Source organism: Drosophila melanogaster, chromosome 3R (assembly GCF_000001215.4).
Source record: "Drosophila melanogaster chromosome 3R".
Classification (NCBI taxonomy): Eukaryota; Metazoa; Arthropoda; class Insecta; order Diptera; family Drosophilidae; genus Drosophila; species Drosophila melanogaster.
The window spans coordinates 12,385,648-12,402,993 of record NT_033777.3 but is presented as its reverse complement, the minus strand read 5'-3'; the positions used below and the strand labels follow the sequence as shown (position 1 = coordinate 12,402,993).

The window sequence follows — 17,346 nt, the reverse complement described above, 5'->3', positions numbered from 1 at the left end:
CAAGATTAAATATTTAAATTTAATGAAGTTGTGTGCCATTAAAATAGAAAAAAATTATTAAAATTTATTAAAGAATTAGAAAACAAAATTTCGAAATATTTTGTCTCTATATTTTAAACATAAGATTGGTATGCTTTATAAGTGCATAAGATACATGCAATTAATTTGTTTACATTTGCAACCGGCTGAGTTGACGCTGTTGAGACGAAACTCTGCATGGAGGCATTATCCCGAAGATCGGTGATGGAATTATTCACTGAAACGGTTTCAAAGGTGTACAGGGCGCGGAATCCGATGGCCACAAAGCGATCATTGGAATGCAAGGTGACTCGAAAGAAACGTCCATCAGAACGCATTTCAAAATCGGGAAGCTTTCCGCAGTATCTGCTGAACTTTCGATCCGTGCTCATGAAATTGGAAAACTCGATGTAATCGCTGGCGGTTTGGTGGTCACAACTGCACAGAAAAGGGGATTAAACATTTTTAGGTGATAGTTTAGATAAAGATCTTACCTTCCAATGCCCTCGATATCGAAATATGTGAAGTGAAGCACAACTCTTTCGTCACTTGCTCCGTAGAAATAATAATTGCACACAACATTTTCCAGGTAATATCCGGGAAAATTCGGAGAGTGAAATAGGCCACTTATTCGCTCGCTGCTATTGTAGACAAAGGAACATCCTTCCTTTTGAATCCCCGACATGATACCAAAATCTTGAAAATAAGCCAATTTTTAAATAAATATCAGTCTTTATTTGATTAAGACTCAGTGGAAACACTTACTGGTTAAGAAACGGTACTCCGCGCGAAATCCGTAGTATTGCACCTTGTTCGTCATTGTGGGCGGATATTTTCCGACAAACTGAAGGTGTAGCTGCTGTCCACTGGACATCAGTGGCTTGGGCAGGAAGGCGCCGCAGAGCAGTTCCTGCGTCTCGTACCGTCCACGCAGCTCGGTGACCACGTGCAGCGCATCGCCCGGCTGGCAACCCGTGGAATTCTCGTGCTCCGTAGGCACGTTGAAGTCGTGGAATCGAATCTGCACCCGTTCTGGCGCCTGAGCTTCAAATTCGTAACGGCATTGCAAGACTCTCGAGCCGCCAATTACAACGCCGCCGAGCGCGTGTTTGGCGAGCAACAGCTGATTTGAGTCAAATATTCCCGATTTATTTACTCGTGAGTCGAAAGTCTGTTTGCATTGTTCTGTGAAATAGACAACCACATTTTTAATTTGCAATTAGTGTGCGTATGCTATTGTCCAGGCTAACGTGGCAGGCCAGGATTCTAACTCGTCTTCTGTGTAATAAGATGGCCAGCAAGGGATTGCACAATGAGGACAACAAGTTGGACACTTTCCGTCGCATCTGTGATGAAATTGCCGGCGAGTCAAGTTACCTGAAGAAAGCGGAGAGACTGCAGCGATTCTTCGAAAAGGGGAGCAGTGGCAAGGGCTTCAAGGGCGACACCGTGCTCTGGGTGCAGTTCCTCATTCCGGCGGCCAATCAGCGCGTCTACAATCTGCAGAACAAGGCGCTGATCAAACTCTTTTCGCGCATTTTTAATGCAGATCAACAGCAAATGCATCTGGATCTAGAGCAGGGCAAGTTGTCATTTTTCAAGAAACTTCCGACACAAACTCTTGTTGAGTCTGGTCTAACTTCTCGTTTCCCGTAGATGGCGACGTTTCGGAAACTCTACGCAAGCACTTTGCTGCTTCTAAGAAACTCAAGCCGCAAAAGCAGAGCAAACTCTATCTGCAGGAGGTGGAGGAAATGCTCCTGCACCTGGTGGAGCGTACCAAAGAGGATGAGCAAACAGATCTGCTACAGAAGTTGTGCTCGAAGGCCACTGACCTGGATCTGCGCACCTTTATTCGCTTGGTGAAGCACGACTTAAGAATCAATGCCCGAGCCCGGCACATCCTGGATGCTTTTGGTCCTGATGCCTACCCCGCATATCAGTCTTCCCGCGATTTGGTGGCAATTGTCGAACAGTTTGCCACCAAAGAAAATAAAAATTATGCTAGTAGTCCCGTTAAGAAGACTAAGAAAACGAGCTCGAGTGCAATTCAGGTAATGACACCCATATCGCCCATGTTGGCCAGTCCCTGCAAGTCGGTGGAGGACGCCTTCAAGAAGAGCCCCACTGGACTATATAGCGAGATCAAATACGATGGAGAGCGAGTTCAAATCCACAAGCAGGGCAACGACTTCAAGTTCTTTAGTCGCAATCTAAAGCCTGTGGTGGATCACAAGATACGGGCTCTGAAAAAATATATTCCGCAAGCCTTTCCTGGCGGTGGCGAAATGATACTGGACTCTGAGATCATTCTGGTCGACACTGACACAGGAGCACTGCTGCCCTTTGGTTCGTTGGGTGCCCATAAGAAGCAGACTTTCGCCAATGCTGCTGTATGCTTATTCGTCTTCGATTGCATACTGTATGATGGCGAGGATTTGACCCAGCTGTAAGTGGGGTAAGGTTGGGAAGAATATAATTTGTAAGATAATATTTAAAAATGAAATAGTTCCTAATATATTATCTGGATTTTTCAGGCCATTTCGCAAGCGTCGCGAGATTCTTGAGCAGAATATTCAACCCATTAAATCCCACGTGCAGCTGTCGGAGTCGGAGTTCCTCAAGACCACGAGGGAACTGGCCGCGATGACGGCCAGGGTGTTACATGCCAATCTGGAGGGTGTGGTCCTAAAGAGTCCAACCAGCACATATCAGCCCGGCAAAAGGAACTGGCTTAAGGTCAAGAAGGATTACCTATTCGACGGAAAGATGGCTGACACCGCGGACTTGGTTGTTTTGGGTGCTTGGTACGGATCAGGGAAGAAAGGTGGCACGCTTAGTATTTTTCTCATGGGCTGCTACGATGCGTTTGGGCGTTTGTGGAAGACAGTGACCAAAGTGCACTCTGGCTTGGATGATGCTACCAACGCAGAGGTACATAAATCACTAATCAAACTAACCGAACGTGCTGATGCCAACGCAATTCCCAGTTGGCTGTTATGCAGTAAGTCCCTTGTACCAGATGTACTGGCCAAGGATCCGATGAAAATGCCAGTATGGGAGATTACTGGCGCAGAGTTCACCAAGTCCGATGCCCATACCGCGTCTGGAATCTCAGTACGATTTCCCAGGATTACTCGTCGTCGCAGTGATAAATCAGCCAAAGAGGCCAATGATCTGGCCCATCTAGAAGATCTTTTCGAGGCCTCAAAATCGAATGTAAATGTTGATTTACTTCTGGCCAATTGTAGTAAAGATGAGACAGCAATGAATAACAAAACAACTCCTGAAAAGGAGAAAAAACTGAATGGCAATCAATCAAATGGTAGTAAGAAATTGAAAAGGTCCAATACTGGTTCTGATGACGAAGACGGAGCTCCTGTGCTCAGCAAACGCAAGGAGTCCAAAGCGATTCGAAGCTTGTCCCCTTCGCAAAAGGGATTAAAGGATTTTTTTAAGCCCAGCAAGGAGTTTAAATCAGTTGTGAAAAAGGAACCAAAGGAGGATGAAGGCAATATTGAATCCACTAGCTCGAAACCCCAGTTGTTCGAAGGATTGGTGGCACACTTTGCCATGGAGAAGGATTCAAGTAAACTGATGCAGCAGTTTTCACAGCATGGAGGATGCTGTACAACAGAACCACAAAAAGCTGATCTGGTCTTTTATGCGAATACGAACGAGGCATTGGACCTAGAGAAGCTTAGGTAATGTCTAGATGATCACTTAATCTAAAAGTAAACTTAATTCACTGGCTTCCTTTTTTTTAGAACGCTCTATCGTCGTAGCTGCCGGCACTTGAATGTAAGCTGGCTCCAAAGCTGTCTCGATACTCAGAGTCGTCAACCTTTTCCCCTACACGCCGTGATGATGAAATGATGAGTGGTATTCTAAATCGTTTGCACTCAGAAATTTGTACATGCTTGATTAAACCGAACACACATACATATGTGTGTATTATTGACAACAAGTATTTTATCAAATGCTAAAAGCAGAGCAAGAAGCTTTGATAGAAAGCTCTGCGTTGCGACAACGAAATGCTTCCGATTGTTTGTTAGTTATATTTTGGACGCTTGGATCGTCAGACTAGGCGCTCGTTCAACATGCTGTGGGAGTTCTTGGCCCTATTTGCGATCGCTACCGCCTTGTTCTACCGCTGGGCGTCCGCCAACAATGATTTCTTCAAGGATAGGGGCATCGCCTATGAAAAGCCAGTGCTCTACTTGGGCAACATGGCCGGCATGTTCCTACGGAAGAGAGCCATGCTGGACATAGTCTGTGATCTCTACACCAAAGGCGGAAGTGGCAAGTTAGTTAAATTTATTGATCCGGATTTAATAAGTTAATTACCTAATAAGCATCCGGGTTACTTGCACTTGCACTTGAAACTCGATTGGAAGAAGTGTGTATCTACTGGCCTCCAGCATTGCGTACAAGCCTATATAAAATCGTATGTCAAGGTCAGGCAATCAGTGATCTATCCATACACACATTTAGTGGGTGCTGCTGCGTTCGACTACGTTTTGAATAACAAACAATGAACAATTATAGAAATTCAGAAATACTCTATTATATTTTGTAAAGTCTTTTATATAAAGCAATGTGTAACTGCCAAGATAATTGGGGAAATGTTTGGTTGGTTCTATTAGTTTAATCTTATCGATTATACGACAGCTTTAAATGTTGTTTGTCGCGGACGGCACTGTGTCCATATTTAGATAGGAAAAATAGACGATAAAGCGTAATAACGATAAGGTTATCTAAATTATTAATTAATTTCATATTGGGGCAACCCTATTTGTGACTGTTTCCTTTTTGTTCCTTTATAAAGATGCACTCTTTGTGTACTCAGAATTTTCAATTGGATTTCGTGTGCATATAATTTATTAATATACCAAAAAAAAATTTACCCCACTATAAATTTATAGTTTTTCAAAAAGAAATCGAGATGGGTTAATTGAAAATTCGTCGGATAGGTAATGAACAACGCTAGCCATCCATAAACTCAAATTTCTGTTATCGTTTTCTAAAATTGTTGAGAGCACGATTAATAATTTCTGATTTTATTTATCAGTGTGTGACTCACAAAAAGCTTATCGGTCATTAACATTAATTTTTTTTTTAGATTTTTTGGTATCTTCGCGCAGCGACAACCACTTTTAATGGTCCGCGACCCAGATCTTATCAAGCAGATAACCATAAAGGACTTCGATCACTTTATCAATCATCGCAATGAGTTTGACACCAGCAGCGATGATGATCCACACGACATGAGTAATCTTTTCAGCAGCTCGCTGTTCTCCATGCGAGATGCTCGGTGGAAGGATATGCGAAGCACTCTGAGTCCGGCATTTACAGGCAGCAAAATGCGTCAGATGTTCCAGCTGATGAACCAGGTGGCCAAGGAGGCCGTGGACTGTCTTAAGCAGGATGATTCAAGGGTTCAGGAGAATGAACTGGACATGAAGGACTACTGCACACGATTCACCAACGATGTGATCGCCTCGACAGCCTTTGGACTGCAAGTGAACTCGTTCAAGGATCGCGAAAATACCTTCTATCAGATGGGAAAAAAGTTGACCACATTTACATTCCTGCAGAACATGAAGTTCATCTTGTTATTCGCATTGAAGAGTCTTAATAAGGTTGGCACAGCGTACACACATATCAAAAGAATATATTCTTTTAAACTTAATGTTAATAATCCTTGAAGATCCTTAAGGTCGAGATTTTCGATAGGAAAAGCACTCAGTATTTCGTGCGTCTGGTGCTCGATGCTATGAAATACCGACAGGAGCACAATATTGTACGTCCCGACATGATAAACATGCTGATGGAGGCTCGTGGTATCATCCAGACGGAGAAGACCAAGGCATCTGCCGTTCGCGAGTGGAGCGATCGCGACATTGTCGCCCAGTGTTTCGTGTTCTTCTTTGCTGGCTTCGAGACTTCGGCGGTGCTGATGTGCTTCACCGCTCACGAGCTAATGGAGAACCAGGATGTGCAGCAGAGGCTATACGAGGAGGTACAGCAAGTGGACCAAGACCTGGAGGGCAAGGAACTGAAGTATCTGGATCAGGTCGTCAGCGAGGTTCTGCGAAAGTGGCCGCCGGCAATTGCCTTCGATCGGGAATGCAACAAGGAAGCAAAGGCTGTTATCTACTATCTTTTGAAGGACTACCGCTTTGCCCCTGCCAAGAAATCCTGCATTCCACTAGAGCTCATTAGTTCCGGATTTCAGTTGTCACCCAAAGGCGGCTTTTGGATTAAACTTGTTCAAAGGAACTAATCTTATAAACGATCGAAATAATAATCTGTTTTGTTGAATGTTATGCATTTAAGAAGTTGACATTATTAAATTTAATCAATTTATGGTAATATCTTCCTTTTTGTGCAGGATTTGTTTTTAATGTATACCAGAAATGATATAAAGATATCATATACTTTTGTTCACTGTAAATAGTGTGATAAGTTAATTTTGAATATTGTATTCTATATAAAATAGATGCTTTCAAACTGCATTTTCCGAAATTGTCTGCATTTACGCTACTTTCGTACCTTTCAATTGATTTGATAGAATGCAAACGTAGAGCCCTATGTAAATGTACAAAAATGTGACATGTATGGAATGATGAATAGTATTATTTTCATGTACAGGAGTCACTAGGTCTTAATAGCACACTGTTTTTAAATAAAATCTATTCCTAGTTTTACCCCATCCAAATAATTATTCGGTTTTTTTTTTTATAAAATAATGTATTCCTACAAACATTCTTGCATGTCCTACTTAGCTATATTCTTGATTTTCTTGGTTGCAATTATTGAGGTTTTCTGTATTACGATTTTTAAGTTATTCACAAAGTGCAAATTATTCTAGTTAGGCTTGCATATCGTTGCATTTTCTTGTGATTGGTGTTGGTTTAAATTGGTATAAATAAATATAGATGAAGAAAAAATGTCCATTTGATGAAGTGAACCCGCCAAGTGAATTTTACTACCGCAGTGCAAAATGACGAGTGAAATTATAAGTTTTTATAAGGACAAAACGGTGTTTATAACCGGAGGCACAGGATTACTCGGCAAAGGTGCGCGGTCGATTATTATCCAATAGAAGAACATTTATAAAATATTTTTGTTTTGCCCTAAATATTACAGTGGTCGTAGAAAAGCTATTAAGGGCGACGGATGTGAAACGTATATACTTCCTGGTTAGAACCAAGCGGGGTGAGAAAATGGAAGCACGATTTGAGTCCTGGAAAAAGGATCAGGTGAGTGCAGATCCACCCAATTTGTGAGTGAAAATTTTAAAAGAATGCAAGATAAAAGTGAAAAGTGAAAAATATTACGTTATTTGTAACAATGGTGGTTCCTTGGAAAACATCCTCCCTGCAGGTGTTTGAAGTTCTACTAAACAAAAATCCACTTGCGCTGGAAAAGATGACTCCGATTTCGGGTGACTGCTGTGCCCCGGACTTGGGCATCAGCGAGACAGATCGAAGGATACTGGCCGCGGAGGTGCAGGTGCTCATACATGGAGCCGCTTCGGTTCGATTCGAGGAGCCACTCGAACATGCAGTGGTCATCAACACCAGGGCAGTGCGTCTCATTACCCAGCTGGCGAAGGAAATGCGACTGCTCGAGTCCTTCGTCCACGTCTCAACAGCGTTCTCCAATTGTGTGGTGGATCAAATCCAGGAGCGATTCTATCCGGAACACCTGTCCTGTCCCGTTGACAAGGTGCTTGACATGCACAATTCGGTCAGCTCCGAAACGTTCGAAAAGATGGCACCAGCCTTGATTGGAAAATTCCCAAACACATATACCTACACCAAGGCACTGGGCGAGCAGGTGATCCAGGAGGAGGCGAAGGGTTTGCCCGTAGGCATCTTTCGACCAGCGATCAGTAAGTAATTGTTTCGGTGATAAGTGATTGCGACTAAGGATATTATCTATACATCACTACATAAGATTAATTCTTTTAAACAATCTAAAATTGCAGTTTTATCCACGTTCAAAGAACCAGTGCAAGGATGGGTTGATGGCCTGCAAGGGCTGATAGCCATGATATTTGCCACTGCGTACGGGTTTGTTCACTTATTGCTGGTTAATCTGAAAGTTAATGCTCCCATAGTTCCGGTCGACTACTGCGTCAACGTGGCCATCGCCTCAGCTGTCCAGATAGCTAAGATCTCAAAGCAAAATAAAAATGGACCGCCGCCCATTTACGCTTTCACGCCCAGCGAATCAAATTTGGTGACTTATGAAGATCTGGCTGGGCTATGCTATCAAAATGGTCTGGAGGTACCAAATGCGAAAATGATCTGGTACCCGTTTACCCATTGCACCAGATGCCCCTATCTGTATAACATTGGTATCTTATTCTATCACATGCTGCCTGGATATTTGCTAGACATTGTGCTGCGTCTGAAAGGCCAAAAGCCGATGATGATCAAGAGTTATCACAAGGTCCACGAGGGGATGCGGAGTTTGCTGCCCTTCTCTAGGAAAACCTTTACCATGGACATGAAAAATACCAACGAAATGTGGCAGTCCATGTCGCCGGAGGAGAAGGAGATGTTCAACTTTGATATGTCAACATTGAACTGGAAGGAGTATTTTACGTGTCTCATGGACGGAATACGATTGTATTTGTTTAAGGACCTCCGGACGCCGGATTCCGTTGCCGAGGGAAAGCGGATTTTAAAAAGGTAAATGTTAAATAAAATTATATCCAGAAAATAACTATAAGCCACATTGGTTCTTGCAGGTTTTATGTATTGGACAGGATTCTTAAAACTGTATTAGTTACATTATTTGGTGGCTTTATTTGGTTATTAATCACAAATTTAGTGCCACTACTGTAACTATTTTTTTTTATCTCTTAAATGAAATTATCTCCAGAAAATAACTGTAAGCCACATTGGTTTTTACAGGTTTTATGTATTGGACAGGATTCTTAAAACTGTATTAGTTACATTATTTGGTGGCTCTATTTGGTTATTAATCACAAATTTAGTGCCACTACTGTAACTATTTTTTTTTTTTTAATTCTTAAAACATGCACCGGGTTGAAGGCTAAATAAATAATGAGTTTGTTCTTGATGGATCTCAAAACAAAAATTTTTATTAATGTGTTTAGGGGTGTATTCGGCGTAATAACTAATATTGGATTCTTGAAAAGTCTATTAGAAATGTGAAATGTAAAGGAAGTTTAAAGTCGAATTTGTTCTACGCGGTTCGAGTATCTGTTTATAAAATATTCATACGCACCAATTGTTGCGCAATTGTTTGGCAATCGAAGCTTGTTCGAACTATATAATTACAAAATAGCGAATAAATTAACACGTCTGCATTTCGATTTCCCATATAAATTAGCCAGTCAATCGGCCACTCATTATCCAAGCACATTCATTAGGCTCGAGCCAGACTCACTGTCCAAACACACTCAGCACATGGGTGCACACCCTCGAATCCAATTACCTATACCACAAACCATCTGTCCAACTACCGGGTTTACTACTCCCTTTCCCTGGGATGCACTTCAACCCGGCGCACAACGTTTTCCAATTAGCCAAATGGATATATCAGAGGCCGCCACGCCACTTGACACCTAAGCGGTTCCGATCGGATCCTCTGGACCGCAAAGTGATAAAAAATCTCGGGTTCTAATTTCATTGTAATTTCAGCGTAAGAAAGGCAAGGCTAATTGTTTGCTTAGCACAGGTCAACTGCAATGCTCATGGTTTAGGTTTAATGGCCCATGTTTAACTGGGCGTATACGTAATGTGCAGCGTTGCAGGGTGAACTTCTCCAGCTCGCTAAGTAAGTGTTTACGACGCGATGCCATTGGACATGTGGATGGATGTGTGAGTGAGAGTTTGGCCAGACAATTGATATTTTGCGATCGACGATTCTGGGTATAAATAACTGGTGAAAAAACACCGAACACCTCTCATTCAAGCATCAGTCGCGTCTGCGCCGTTCTACGTCGGACATCGGATTACGGATAGCTGAATACGGAATACGGATTTCCGGCCTGTCTTCGCGAAAAGGATCGTAATAAGAGCCCATCGGAAATGGCAACGGATGTGCAATCTTTTTACAAAGACAAAACTGTCTTCCTAACAGGCGGCAGTGGATTCCTTGGAAAAGGTATTCCGTCTTCTAGTTGACAGTTGACTCAATAGATCTGCTAAAGTGTGGTGTAAATGCATTAAACGCACATAAATTTAAAGGCCAAATTCCTGTGATTTGGACTTTTGCAAGCTATTTGATATATAGATGACATGCATCTGCCCAGATGGTTAAAAGTTTGATGCCCAAAACAAGCGATACGCAGAACCGGCTGTAACAGTTCCAAATATCAGATCAAATTCAAGATCAAGAACAAGTTTATTGCCGTTTCAGTGACCATTGCGAAGCTGCTCTGCACCACCGAGGTGAAGCGCATCTATGTGCTGCTCCGTGCCAAACGCGGCCAGGAAATGCGGGAGCGATGCGCCGCATGGGATAAGGATCCGGTAAGACATCTTTAATCATTTCCCAAACTTAGGATAAGAATCAATTCTATACAAAGTGTTCGTTACAACAAAATGCAAAAGTAAAACACTTTGGTTTCAGGTATTCGGTAATCTAATGAAAACAAATCCCGAGGCTCTGAAGCGCGTGGTACCTTGTGGTGGCGATTGCCAGGAGCCGGATCTTGGCCTGAGCAACAGCGATCGTCAGGTTTTGATAGATGAGGTGCAGATTGTTATCCACACGGCGGCCACTGTGCGTTTTGTGGAGCCGCTGCACATCGCCCTGGCTGTTAACACCCGAGCCACCCGACTCATGATTCAACTGGCCAAGGAGATGTCCCACTTGGAGTCCTTTGTCCATGTGTCCACCGCGTACTCAAACTGCGTGGTGGAGCACGTAAGTGAACGCTTCTATCCGGAGCACTTGACCTGCCCTGCCGAAAAGATCCTAGAGCTGCTGGAAAGCATAAGTCCTGAGCTATTGGATAAAATGGCACCGGCGCTGATGGGCAAGTATCCCAATACGTATACGTATACCAAGGCTCTGACGGAGCAGGTGATCCAGAAGGAGGCGAAAGATTTGCCGCTTAGCATTTTTCGTCCGGGTGTCAGTAAGTATATGTCGTTGGAATTTAAAATCCTCGAATAAACCGACATCTTGCACAGTAATTGCCAGCTATAAGGAGCCCATGCCCGGCTGGATCGACAACCTGTACGGACCCATTGCAGTTCTCTACGGAGCAGCCTTCGGAATACTGCATATCACACTGCTTAATCTTAAGGCCCAGGCTGGAATTGTACCCGTGGATTACTGCGTCAATATGGTGCTGACCTGCGCTTGGAACACGGCCCGGGATACAAGTATCAAGCTATCGCCGGAGCCACCTATCTACAATTTTACGCCAAATAATGATAACCTGATAACCTGGGGTGGATTTCGGGACAAGGCGGCGAGGCTGCGGTACACGTATCCACTGACCAAGATGATGTGGTTGCCGTTTCTGCATTGCACCACCATTCCCTGGCTATTCCGGTTCACGGCCATCTTTTATCACCTGCTCCCCGGCTATGCCATTGATCTGGCCTTGCGTTTATGGGGCAAAAAGCCACGTATGATCAAGTTGTACGACAAGATCCACAAGAACATTGATATTCTGGCACCCTTTGTGATCACATCCTGGTCGTTCGATACCGTCAACACCCGCAAGTTGTGGGCCAAAATGTCTGTCGAGGATCAAAAGCTTTACGATTTTAATATGAGCAGCGTCGACTGGGATGATTACTTCCTACAGGCACTGGCCGGAGTTCGCATCTATCTCGCCAAGGAGGAACCAGGACAGGAGGTAGTGGAAAGGGGACGAAAGATCTATAAAAGGTGAGTTGGAAATTTGTAATATGTATCCCATATATTCTATAATAGTAGCTATTATTATTTCTTATGTTTTTGTCACAGGTTTGAATTTCTTCATCGGCTGCTGCAGTTCACTCTTTGTGGCGGTGCTGCCCTAATATTGTGGTCAATTTTGAAGCGACTACTGGGCTCATTTGTATAATAATCACAAATAAAGTTAATTGGCTATGATTTACTCACTCTTTATATCTCATTTTTAACATCAAAAACAGCAATTATATAGGCGTTATCATAGCTATAGCTATTTTTATAAAGCAAAAACCATCATTACGTTTTTTGAACGTTCTTTTAGAAGGATAATTTTCATATAACACGCAAATTAAGACAAAAAGCAACTTGTATGCAATTAATAAATGTTTTGGCCGAAGTATTAAGCTTGAACTCACTAATGGGCTGAGGAGAACAGGATGCTATCAATTGATGAATAAGATTACACCACAGACAAAGTTGTAGAAACAGCCCTGCGATTCCCGCCATTTGAACGTGACAACAGTTGGCAATAGACTGAGCCAGGCCAAAAGCCCAATGCCATTTACATGGCCAATCACTTTGGACCGAGGCTGTGAATTGGACGCATCCGTTTCCGCCGCGAATTCCGGACCAAACCAGACGGAAGCTGTCGAACGTCGCCGGGAAAGACGGGGTTACATTTGCCGCCATTTTCCATCGATTAAGTTAATTCGATTTGGGGATTAAGAGAGGGGTCGGTTAGAAACACTAACAAAAATTGGGATAACTTATAATTAAGAAGGATGAGAAGAATAAATAGTTTGTTTAAACAGCTATGCAAGTTAAGACAAAACAATTTTTCAAGTGACATTTAATGGATATTATTTATCAAACAAGGGCACCACTTAAATAAATATAGTTTGCTATCCAGCCAAATAAAAGTATTGCAATATTATTCCAATGTATATTAGGCAATCAATAAGGGCATTAAGACGCAAATGTAAGGCTAATTTATGGGGCGCCAACTCACCAAATGAGCGTCCGGGCTTCGATAGTTCCACATCCGACATCAGACTGTTCTCCTTGGCGGCAGAAGCCTGCTCCTGCTGGAGCTTTTCCTGCTTAACCACCACACTGGCTGCCTCCAAAACGGCCGGAGGTGGGACAGAGGCGTTCGGTACTCCCAGATCATTCGACACGAACTTGTACTTTCCACGAAATCCTTTGGCCGTGCGATTGGAGCTGGCATTAAACTCAAGCAGCAGATCTGGACCAGTGCTCACCAGACGGCGTGTGGGTCGGCTGGAGCAGATGACATCGATGACCGAGTTCATGTGAGCGGATTCTGCGTCGAACAGAGTAAGTGCATCCAACTGGCAGCCTCCACTGACCACAGGCGGCAGCTGCAGTTCTTCGAAGAGGATCTCCACGTGCGTGTCCGGCCGACCAATGAACTTGTAGGCACACTTAATGTGCGCCGGATAGTGGGCTGGAAACTGGGGCGAGTGGAAGTAGCCTTGGCCCATATTGGCCTCCTCGCCGGACAAGCTGGCGAAGAAGTAAAAGTCACAGAAGCTGTGCGGAACTAATCGACCATCCGTCCGGAAGTTTTCTGTGGCAAATTAAACAAATTAAATATATGTAGCTTAATGCTTTAAATACGCATTACTCGTACGACACGTTGACCACTTATTACCACCAATGGCTGCTTTAATGGCTGCACGACTGCTTAATCAACATATATAATATATGTCAAATATAACTATAACTAACTATAACTAAAAATTTAAATAAATTTTAAAAATGCTCAAGCTTGTAAAAAATCCTTGATGTATGCGTGTCATCAATGTCAACTCACCTCGCTTTAGAAATCGATAGCTGGCGTTGAGGGTCAAGTTCCAGCTGGCCAGGTCGGTGGGCGGCTGCTGGAACCGGAGGCGCAGTCCGAGCAATCGACCCGCGCTATAAATAGGCGTGGCACTGCGCTCCCGGCTGTGCTGGCAGAAGGTGTCCGCCGCCAGGGTTGCGTTCTCGATGACGGGCTCCCGCAAATAGGGAAAGATGTCCACGCTGTCCAAGCACCTGTCACGAAATTGCAATCGGCATTGGATGAGGAGGAGTGGCGAGGAGAGAGAGGTGGAATTCCCCAGGCCGCTTGCATTGGCCAGAGCAGATGCGTAATGATGTCTAAAATTTATTGGCCGATACTTTTGGGGCTGGCTCGTTGGTCAGCCGGCCTCCCTATAAATATACACCATCGCAAGCAGCAAATGGCCATTAAGAAATAATTCCCAACGCATCGCTGGTTCTTCACGATTTATTTTGATAAAAAGTCGAACAAAAGTTGGCGTTAAGGCTAATACGATTGTCAAATCGGCACAGCTGCTTCAAAATATTTACCAATCAAATAACAATCTAAGGCTATAAAATCATAATCAGAAACGCAACAATAGCTGCGAAAGGTTTTCAAAATTGATCTAGAAAGAATATAAATTTCATAGGGTAAATGATATGAAATGAAAGAGCTTGTATATTAGTAGGTTAACTGAAAAAAAAACATTAAATCAGAAAATATTTAATGGATTTGAATTTAAAGTAAACTTTTAAAGTTTCTCCCAAAAATAGCACGTTATTCCCCTTTCCGCTTCCGCATTCCACTTAGCATGCGACAGAAGGCCGGGTAATCGATCATGGGCGGCTCCTCCAAGGACTTGGGCTTGGCCATCGGGGCGTGGCTAAGAGCCTCCTTGGCCTCGTTGAGGGTCATTTTGTCACCATAGTTGGTCAGCTCTTCATAGATTCTGGGGAGTGTTCAAAATGGAGACTATCACTGTGGTAGTCCACTCTACCCGGTAGCACCCACTTGCGTTCGTCGATCTTGCCCGTGCCATGGTCATCCCATTTGCTCCAGGCCTCCAACAAAACATCCTCGGGATCCAGTTCCTGGGTGCGACGACTCATCAGCCGAACGAAGGCTTCATAGTCGAGCGGCTCCTTGGCCTCCTGCATCATCTGTTCCAGTAGCTGTTCGTTCGGTTCGTTGCCCAGCGCCGTGTAGGTGAACCGTAGATCATCCTTCGAGATCAGTCCATCGCAGTCCGTATCGAAGAGCGAGAAGACCTTCGGACAAGCCACGGAATGAACCACGGTCAGGCAGCACTCGAAAACTTACTTCCTTCAGCTCCGCCAGCTTGGCAATGTCCAGTTCATGGGGCGCCACATTATCATCGGCCCTCATCTCCTCGGGCAGCGTATAGTGGCCACTGGACTCCGGCAGCTTCAGCGTGGGATTAAATATCTCATTGATTACGGCCATGGCCTCCGAATCCGCCAGGTGAGATGCTGGCTGGGGAGTATGTGACTGCTTGCGGGCGGAACTGGCGCGACGACGACGCTGTATTGAAAATTGTATTGCCGTAGTTTCTCGACAGCTTTTCACCACCACAACTTCTTTCACTCACTCGCTCCAGATCCTCTAGAGAAACCGATGGATCCATCGACATTTTGACGGAGTTTTTGCACTACCAACTCTTTTGATCACTTACAAATAGCTTTCTATGTTAAAAAACTTTTTTTTTTTAAAATATTGATATATTTTCAATACTTTATATTAAGGACCTTAACTCAGAGAAAAAACTTATCCATATTATTTGATATCAATGCCACAAAATCTTGAAGCTGGCTTTTTTTTTTAAATTTATCAAAATTTTGTTTTCGAAAGCCTAATTATTCTAGGATTTCCTGTTTTTTTTTCTCAGAGTTTAAGCCACTTTTTTGTTGGGGATTTAAGTACGTTCTTAAAATCGATTTACCGACGGATTGAACAAACGACTTTCAACACGGAACACTATCAACCACCGACTAGGACACTCGACTTGCTCGCGATTTCAAAGCGATTCGGACGCGTTTTCCCAGCGACGGATGCTTCTTAAATATTACTCATACGTTTGGCGGAGCACTCGGCCACTCGGCAAGATCCACTGAAATGTGCTTGGCCAGTGCTCTCCAATTTTATTGACAAATCGATTCCGAAATATTGTGTGCGTTATTTTTATGGCGCAAATGTGGATGCATACGATTTTGCATAAATTGACACAAATTTGCGGGATTTATATAAATAACCAGGCGTGCCGGCGGCCACGGCTCCACCAAAAAGACGGACCGCCCACATGGCCTTCGCAAGGTATTTTAATTACATTGCATTGCATAGGTGGGGGCTGCGTTGGGGATTTGGCCACTCGCTGCCATCTCCTGGGCCATTCCACATTTGGCCACGGCATTTCCGCGACGGACGCCAGCCTTATCCATCGACGGATTCAATTTTGATGGCTGTCTCTGGCAGCTGTCCGCCGATTTGAGATCGAATCGAATCCCTCTACCCCGTCCAATCGATCACGGAATCTCGCCGGAAGCATTGCCACTCACCCGGCGCGCAGCTGCAACTGCTCGAGCTGAAAGGCCACCAGCTCGTCGTCCATTCCGGCGATGAAGATCATCAGGCAGTTGTTCTTGGCTCCCAGCGAATGGCTGGCATTAATGGCCAACCTGCCCCATTGGGTGGCATTCCGCTCGGACAAGTGAAGGCAGGAGCAATCTGCGGAGGGATGGTAACAAAAGTCTCTTATTAATCCACTCAAGACTAGTAGCATAAAATATAAATCAAGCAACTTCTTGAACTCCAAAGTGATTGATTTTAACCCACCTAGCCAGAAATGCGACTGCTTGCTGTTGGTCACTGCCTGCTGCGATTGTCCATTTCCGGTGGCCAGCAGGACCACGGTTAATCCCAGAGCCAAGGATGCGGCCGGCATTGTCAGCGGCCAATGTGAGACTGTGAAGCTGGATTCCATTATCCTGTCGTCTAGCTGAGCGCTGCCGATGTCCCATGTCTGGTATAAAAATAGCCCGCTCCTCGCATAAAACCGAGCTTCTCTGCCTTTTTGTGTTGGCGTGCCATTAAATTTCAGTTGGGGTTTTACAGGTGCCGATGCGGCCATCAGCATCCGCTAGTTTGCTGCCACCTCGTTTTTTCCTCCGTCCTTTTGGCCAAACAAAGTGCCAAACACACGTTAATATCGTCCATTTGCCTGAGGACATTCGGAGCAGCGTCCTTTTTGGGTGGCGGTATTTTTAAAATGTGTGTCATGTCATCTTTTTGTGAACGTCCGTCCGTCTATGGCCACCAGTTAGCAGCTCATTTTGGCCCCCTTTGAACCAGTCAATTCATCTAGATTGTCACACTTCGGAGACTGAAACTCAATTAAGTTAACTGCCAATCCACACGAAAATTACATTTGATATCTCGTAGAGGCCGGGCTAAGGGATACCTATTAACTTTGTGCATCTAACTGGAGGGGACTGATTTTAACTGATTTTAGGAAAAATAGATCTGAAAGGATATGCAGTAAGTCTTCTACTAAGTTAGGTAATAAAATAAGGAATTTATCTATA

The 17,346-nt window shown here is 43.9% G+C and overlaps 6 protein-coding genes across 17 annotated transcripts; 4 read left to right on the top strand and 2 right to left on the bottom strand.

Annotated features, from left to right (window-relative positions):
- Positions 1 to 91: 91 nt before the first annotated feature.
- On the bottom strand, positions 92 to 16,745 carry Sol1 (the record flags this gene model as incomplete). Of its 3 annotated transcripts, none has more annotated exons than NM_001104286.2 (7): positions 92 to 456; positions 513 to 714; positions 784 to 1,203; positions 12,926 to 13,507; positions 13,754 to 13,977; positions 16,321 to 16,489; positions 16,598 to 16,745. In NM_001104286.2, 7 exons carry the CDS (start codon positions 16,743 to 16,745, stop codon positions 114 to 116), a joined length of 2,088 nt encoding a protein of 695 aa, NP_001097756.1. In that variant the 3' UTR covers positions 92 to 113. The 3 variants fall into 3 exon arrangements, with proteins under 3 accessions (NP_001097756.1, NP_001287305.1, NP_001097758.1); NM_001300376.1 differs by having other exon boundaries at positions 16,598 to 16,712; NM_001104288.2 differs by lacking the exons at positions 16,321 to 16,489; positions 16,598 to 16,745 and having other exon boundaries at positions 13,754 to 14,144.
- On the top strand, positions 1,155 to 3,983 carry DNAlig3 (DNA ligase 3). Its single transcript, NM_141930.3, has 4 exons — positions 1,155 to 1,600; positions 1,675 to 2,467; positions 2,556 to 3,722; positions 3,786 to 3,983. Exons 1-4 carry the CDS (start codon positions 1,249 to 1,251, stop codon positions 3,892 to 3,894), a joined length of 2,421 nt encoding a protein of 806 aa, NP_650187.2. The 5' UTR covers positions 1,155 to 1,248; the 3' UTR covers positions 3,895 to 3,983.
- On the top strand, positions 4,065 to 6,987 carry Cyp9f3 (Cytochrome P450 9f3). Its single transcript, NM_001363930.1, has 3 exons — positions 4,065 to 4,324; positions 5,141 to 5,660; positions 5,729 to 6,987. Exons 1-3 carry the CDS (start codon positions 4,119 to 4,121, stop codon positions 6,302 to 6,304), a joined length of 1,302 nt encoding a protein of 433 aa, NP_001350862.1. The 5' UTR covers positions 4,065 to 4,118; the 3' UTR covers positions 6,305 to 6,987.
- CG10096 (uncharacterized protein) lies at positions 7,014 to 12,828 on the top strand. 4 transcript variants are annotated; one of them, NM_001316534.1, is made up of 8 exons: positions 7,014 to 7,100; positions 7,171 to 7,283; positions 7,408 to 7,918; positions 8,015 to 8,723; positions 8,783 to 10,535; positions 10,636 to 11,146; positions 11,202 to 11,910; positions 11,989 to 12,828. In NM_001316534.1, the coding sequence occupies exons 5-8, from the start codon at positions 10,500 to 10,502 to the stop codon at positions 12,086 to 12,088; spliced, it is 1,356 nt and encodes a 451-aa protein (NP_001303463.1). In that variant the 5' UTR covers positions 7,014 to 7,100; positions 7,171 to 7,283; positions 7,408 to 7,918; positions 8,015 to 8,723; positions 8,783 to 10,499; the 3' UTR covers positions 12,089 to 12,828. The 4 variants fall into 4 exon arrangements, with proteins under 4 accessions (NP_001303463.1, NP_650186.2, NP_001303464.1 ...); NM_141929.3 differs by having other exon boundaries at positions 11,989 to 12,311; NM_001316535.1 differs by lacking the exons at positions 7,014 to 7,100; positions 7,171 to 7,283; positions 7,408 to 7,918; positions 8,015 to 8,723 and having other exon boundaries at positions 9,983 to 10,167; positions 10,423 to 10,535.
- CG10097 (uncharacterized protein) lies at positions 7,014 to 12,828 on the top strand. Of its 3 annotated transcripts, none has more exons than NM_001316536.1 (8): positions 7,014 to 7,100; positions 7,171 to 7,283; positions 7,408 to 7,918; positions 8,015 to 8,723; positions 8,783 to 10,535; positions 10,636 to 11,146; positions 11,202 to 11,910; positions 11,989 to 12,828. In NM_001316536.1, exons 1-5 carry the CDS (start codon positions 7,025 to 7,027, stop codon positions 8,877 to 8,879), a joined length of 1,506 nt encoding a protein of 501 aa, NP_001303465.1. In that variant the 5' UTR covers positions 7,014 to 7,024; the 3' UTR covers positions 8,880 to 10,535; positions 10,636 to 11,146; positions 11,202 to 11,910; positions 11,989 to 12,828. The 3 variants fall into 3 exon arrangements, with proteins under 3 accessions (NP_001303465.1, NP_731699.2, NP_001027182.1); NM_169464.3 differs by having other exon boundaries at positions 11,989 to 12,311; NM_001032011.2 differs by lacking the exons at positions 10,636 to 11,146; positions 11,202 to 11,910; positions 11,989 to 12,828 and having other exon boundaries at positions 8,783 to 9,116.
- Positions 14,200 to 15,806, bottom strand: CG33098 (uncharacterized protein). Of its 5 annotated transcripts, none has more exons than NM_001275573.2 (5): positions 15,708 to 15,806; positions 15,357 to 15,463; positions 15,068 to 15,289; positions 14,759 to 15,015; positions 14,200 to 14,696 (listed from the first exon to the last, which is right to left on the bottom strand). In NM_001275573.2, the coding sequence occupies exons 2-5, from the start codon at positions 15,396 to 15,398 to the stop codon at positions 14,525 to 14,527; spliced, it is 693 nt and encodes a 230-aa protein (NP_001262502.1). In that variant the 5' UTR covers positions 15,399 to 15,463; positions 15,708 to 15,806; the 3' UTR covers positions 14,200 to 14,524. The 5 variants fall into 5 exon arrangements, with proteins under 5 accessions (NP_001262502.1, NP_001262501.1, NP_788657.1 ...); NM_001275572.2 differs by having other exon boundaries at positions 15,357 to 15,450; NM_176480.2 differs by lacking the exon at positions 15,708 to 15,806 and having other exon boundaries at positions 15,357 to 15,429.
- Positions 16,746 to 17,346: the final 601 nt, after the last annotated feature.

Coding starts and splice junctions, on each gene's coding strand:
- CG33098 (NM_001275573.2), bottom strand. CDS start 15,398: ATGTCGATGGATCCATCGGTTTCTCTAGAGGATCTGGAGCGA. Junction 15,290..15,356: donor CTCTAGAGGATCTGGAGCGA/GTGAGTGAAAGA, acceptor TTTTCAATACAG/CGTCGTCGTCGCGCCAGTTC. Junction 14,697..14,758: donor GGCAAGATCGACGAACGCAA/GTGGGTGCTACC, acceptor AACACTCCCCAG/AATCTATGAAGAGCTGACCA.
- Cyp9f3 (NM_001363930.1), top strand. CDS start 4,119: ATGCTGTGGGAGTTCTTGGCCCTATTTGCGATCGCTACCGCCTTGTTC. Junction 4,325..5,140: donor ACCAAAGGCGGAAGTGGCAA/GTTAGTTAAATT, acceptor TTTTTTTTTTAG/ATTTTTTGGTATCTTCGCGC. Junction 5,661..5,728: donor CATTGAAGAGTCTTAATAAG/GTTGGCACAGCG, acceptor TAATCCTTGAAG/ATCCTTAAGGTCGAGATTTT.
- DNAlig3 (NM_141930.3), top strand. CDS start 1,249: ATGCTATTGTCCAGGCTAACGTGGCAGGCCAGGATTCTAACTCGTCTT. Junction 1,601..1,674: donor GCATCTGGATCTAGAGCAGG/GCAAGTTGTCAT, acceptor CGTTTCCCGTAG/ATGGCGACGTTTCGGAAACT. Junction 3,723..3,785: donor TTGGACCTAGAGAAGCTTAG/GTAATGTCTAGA, acceptor CCTTTTTTTTAG/AACGCTCTATCGTCGTAGCT.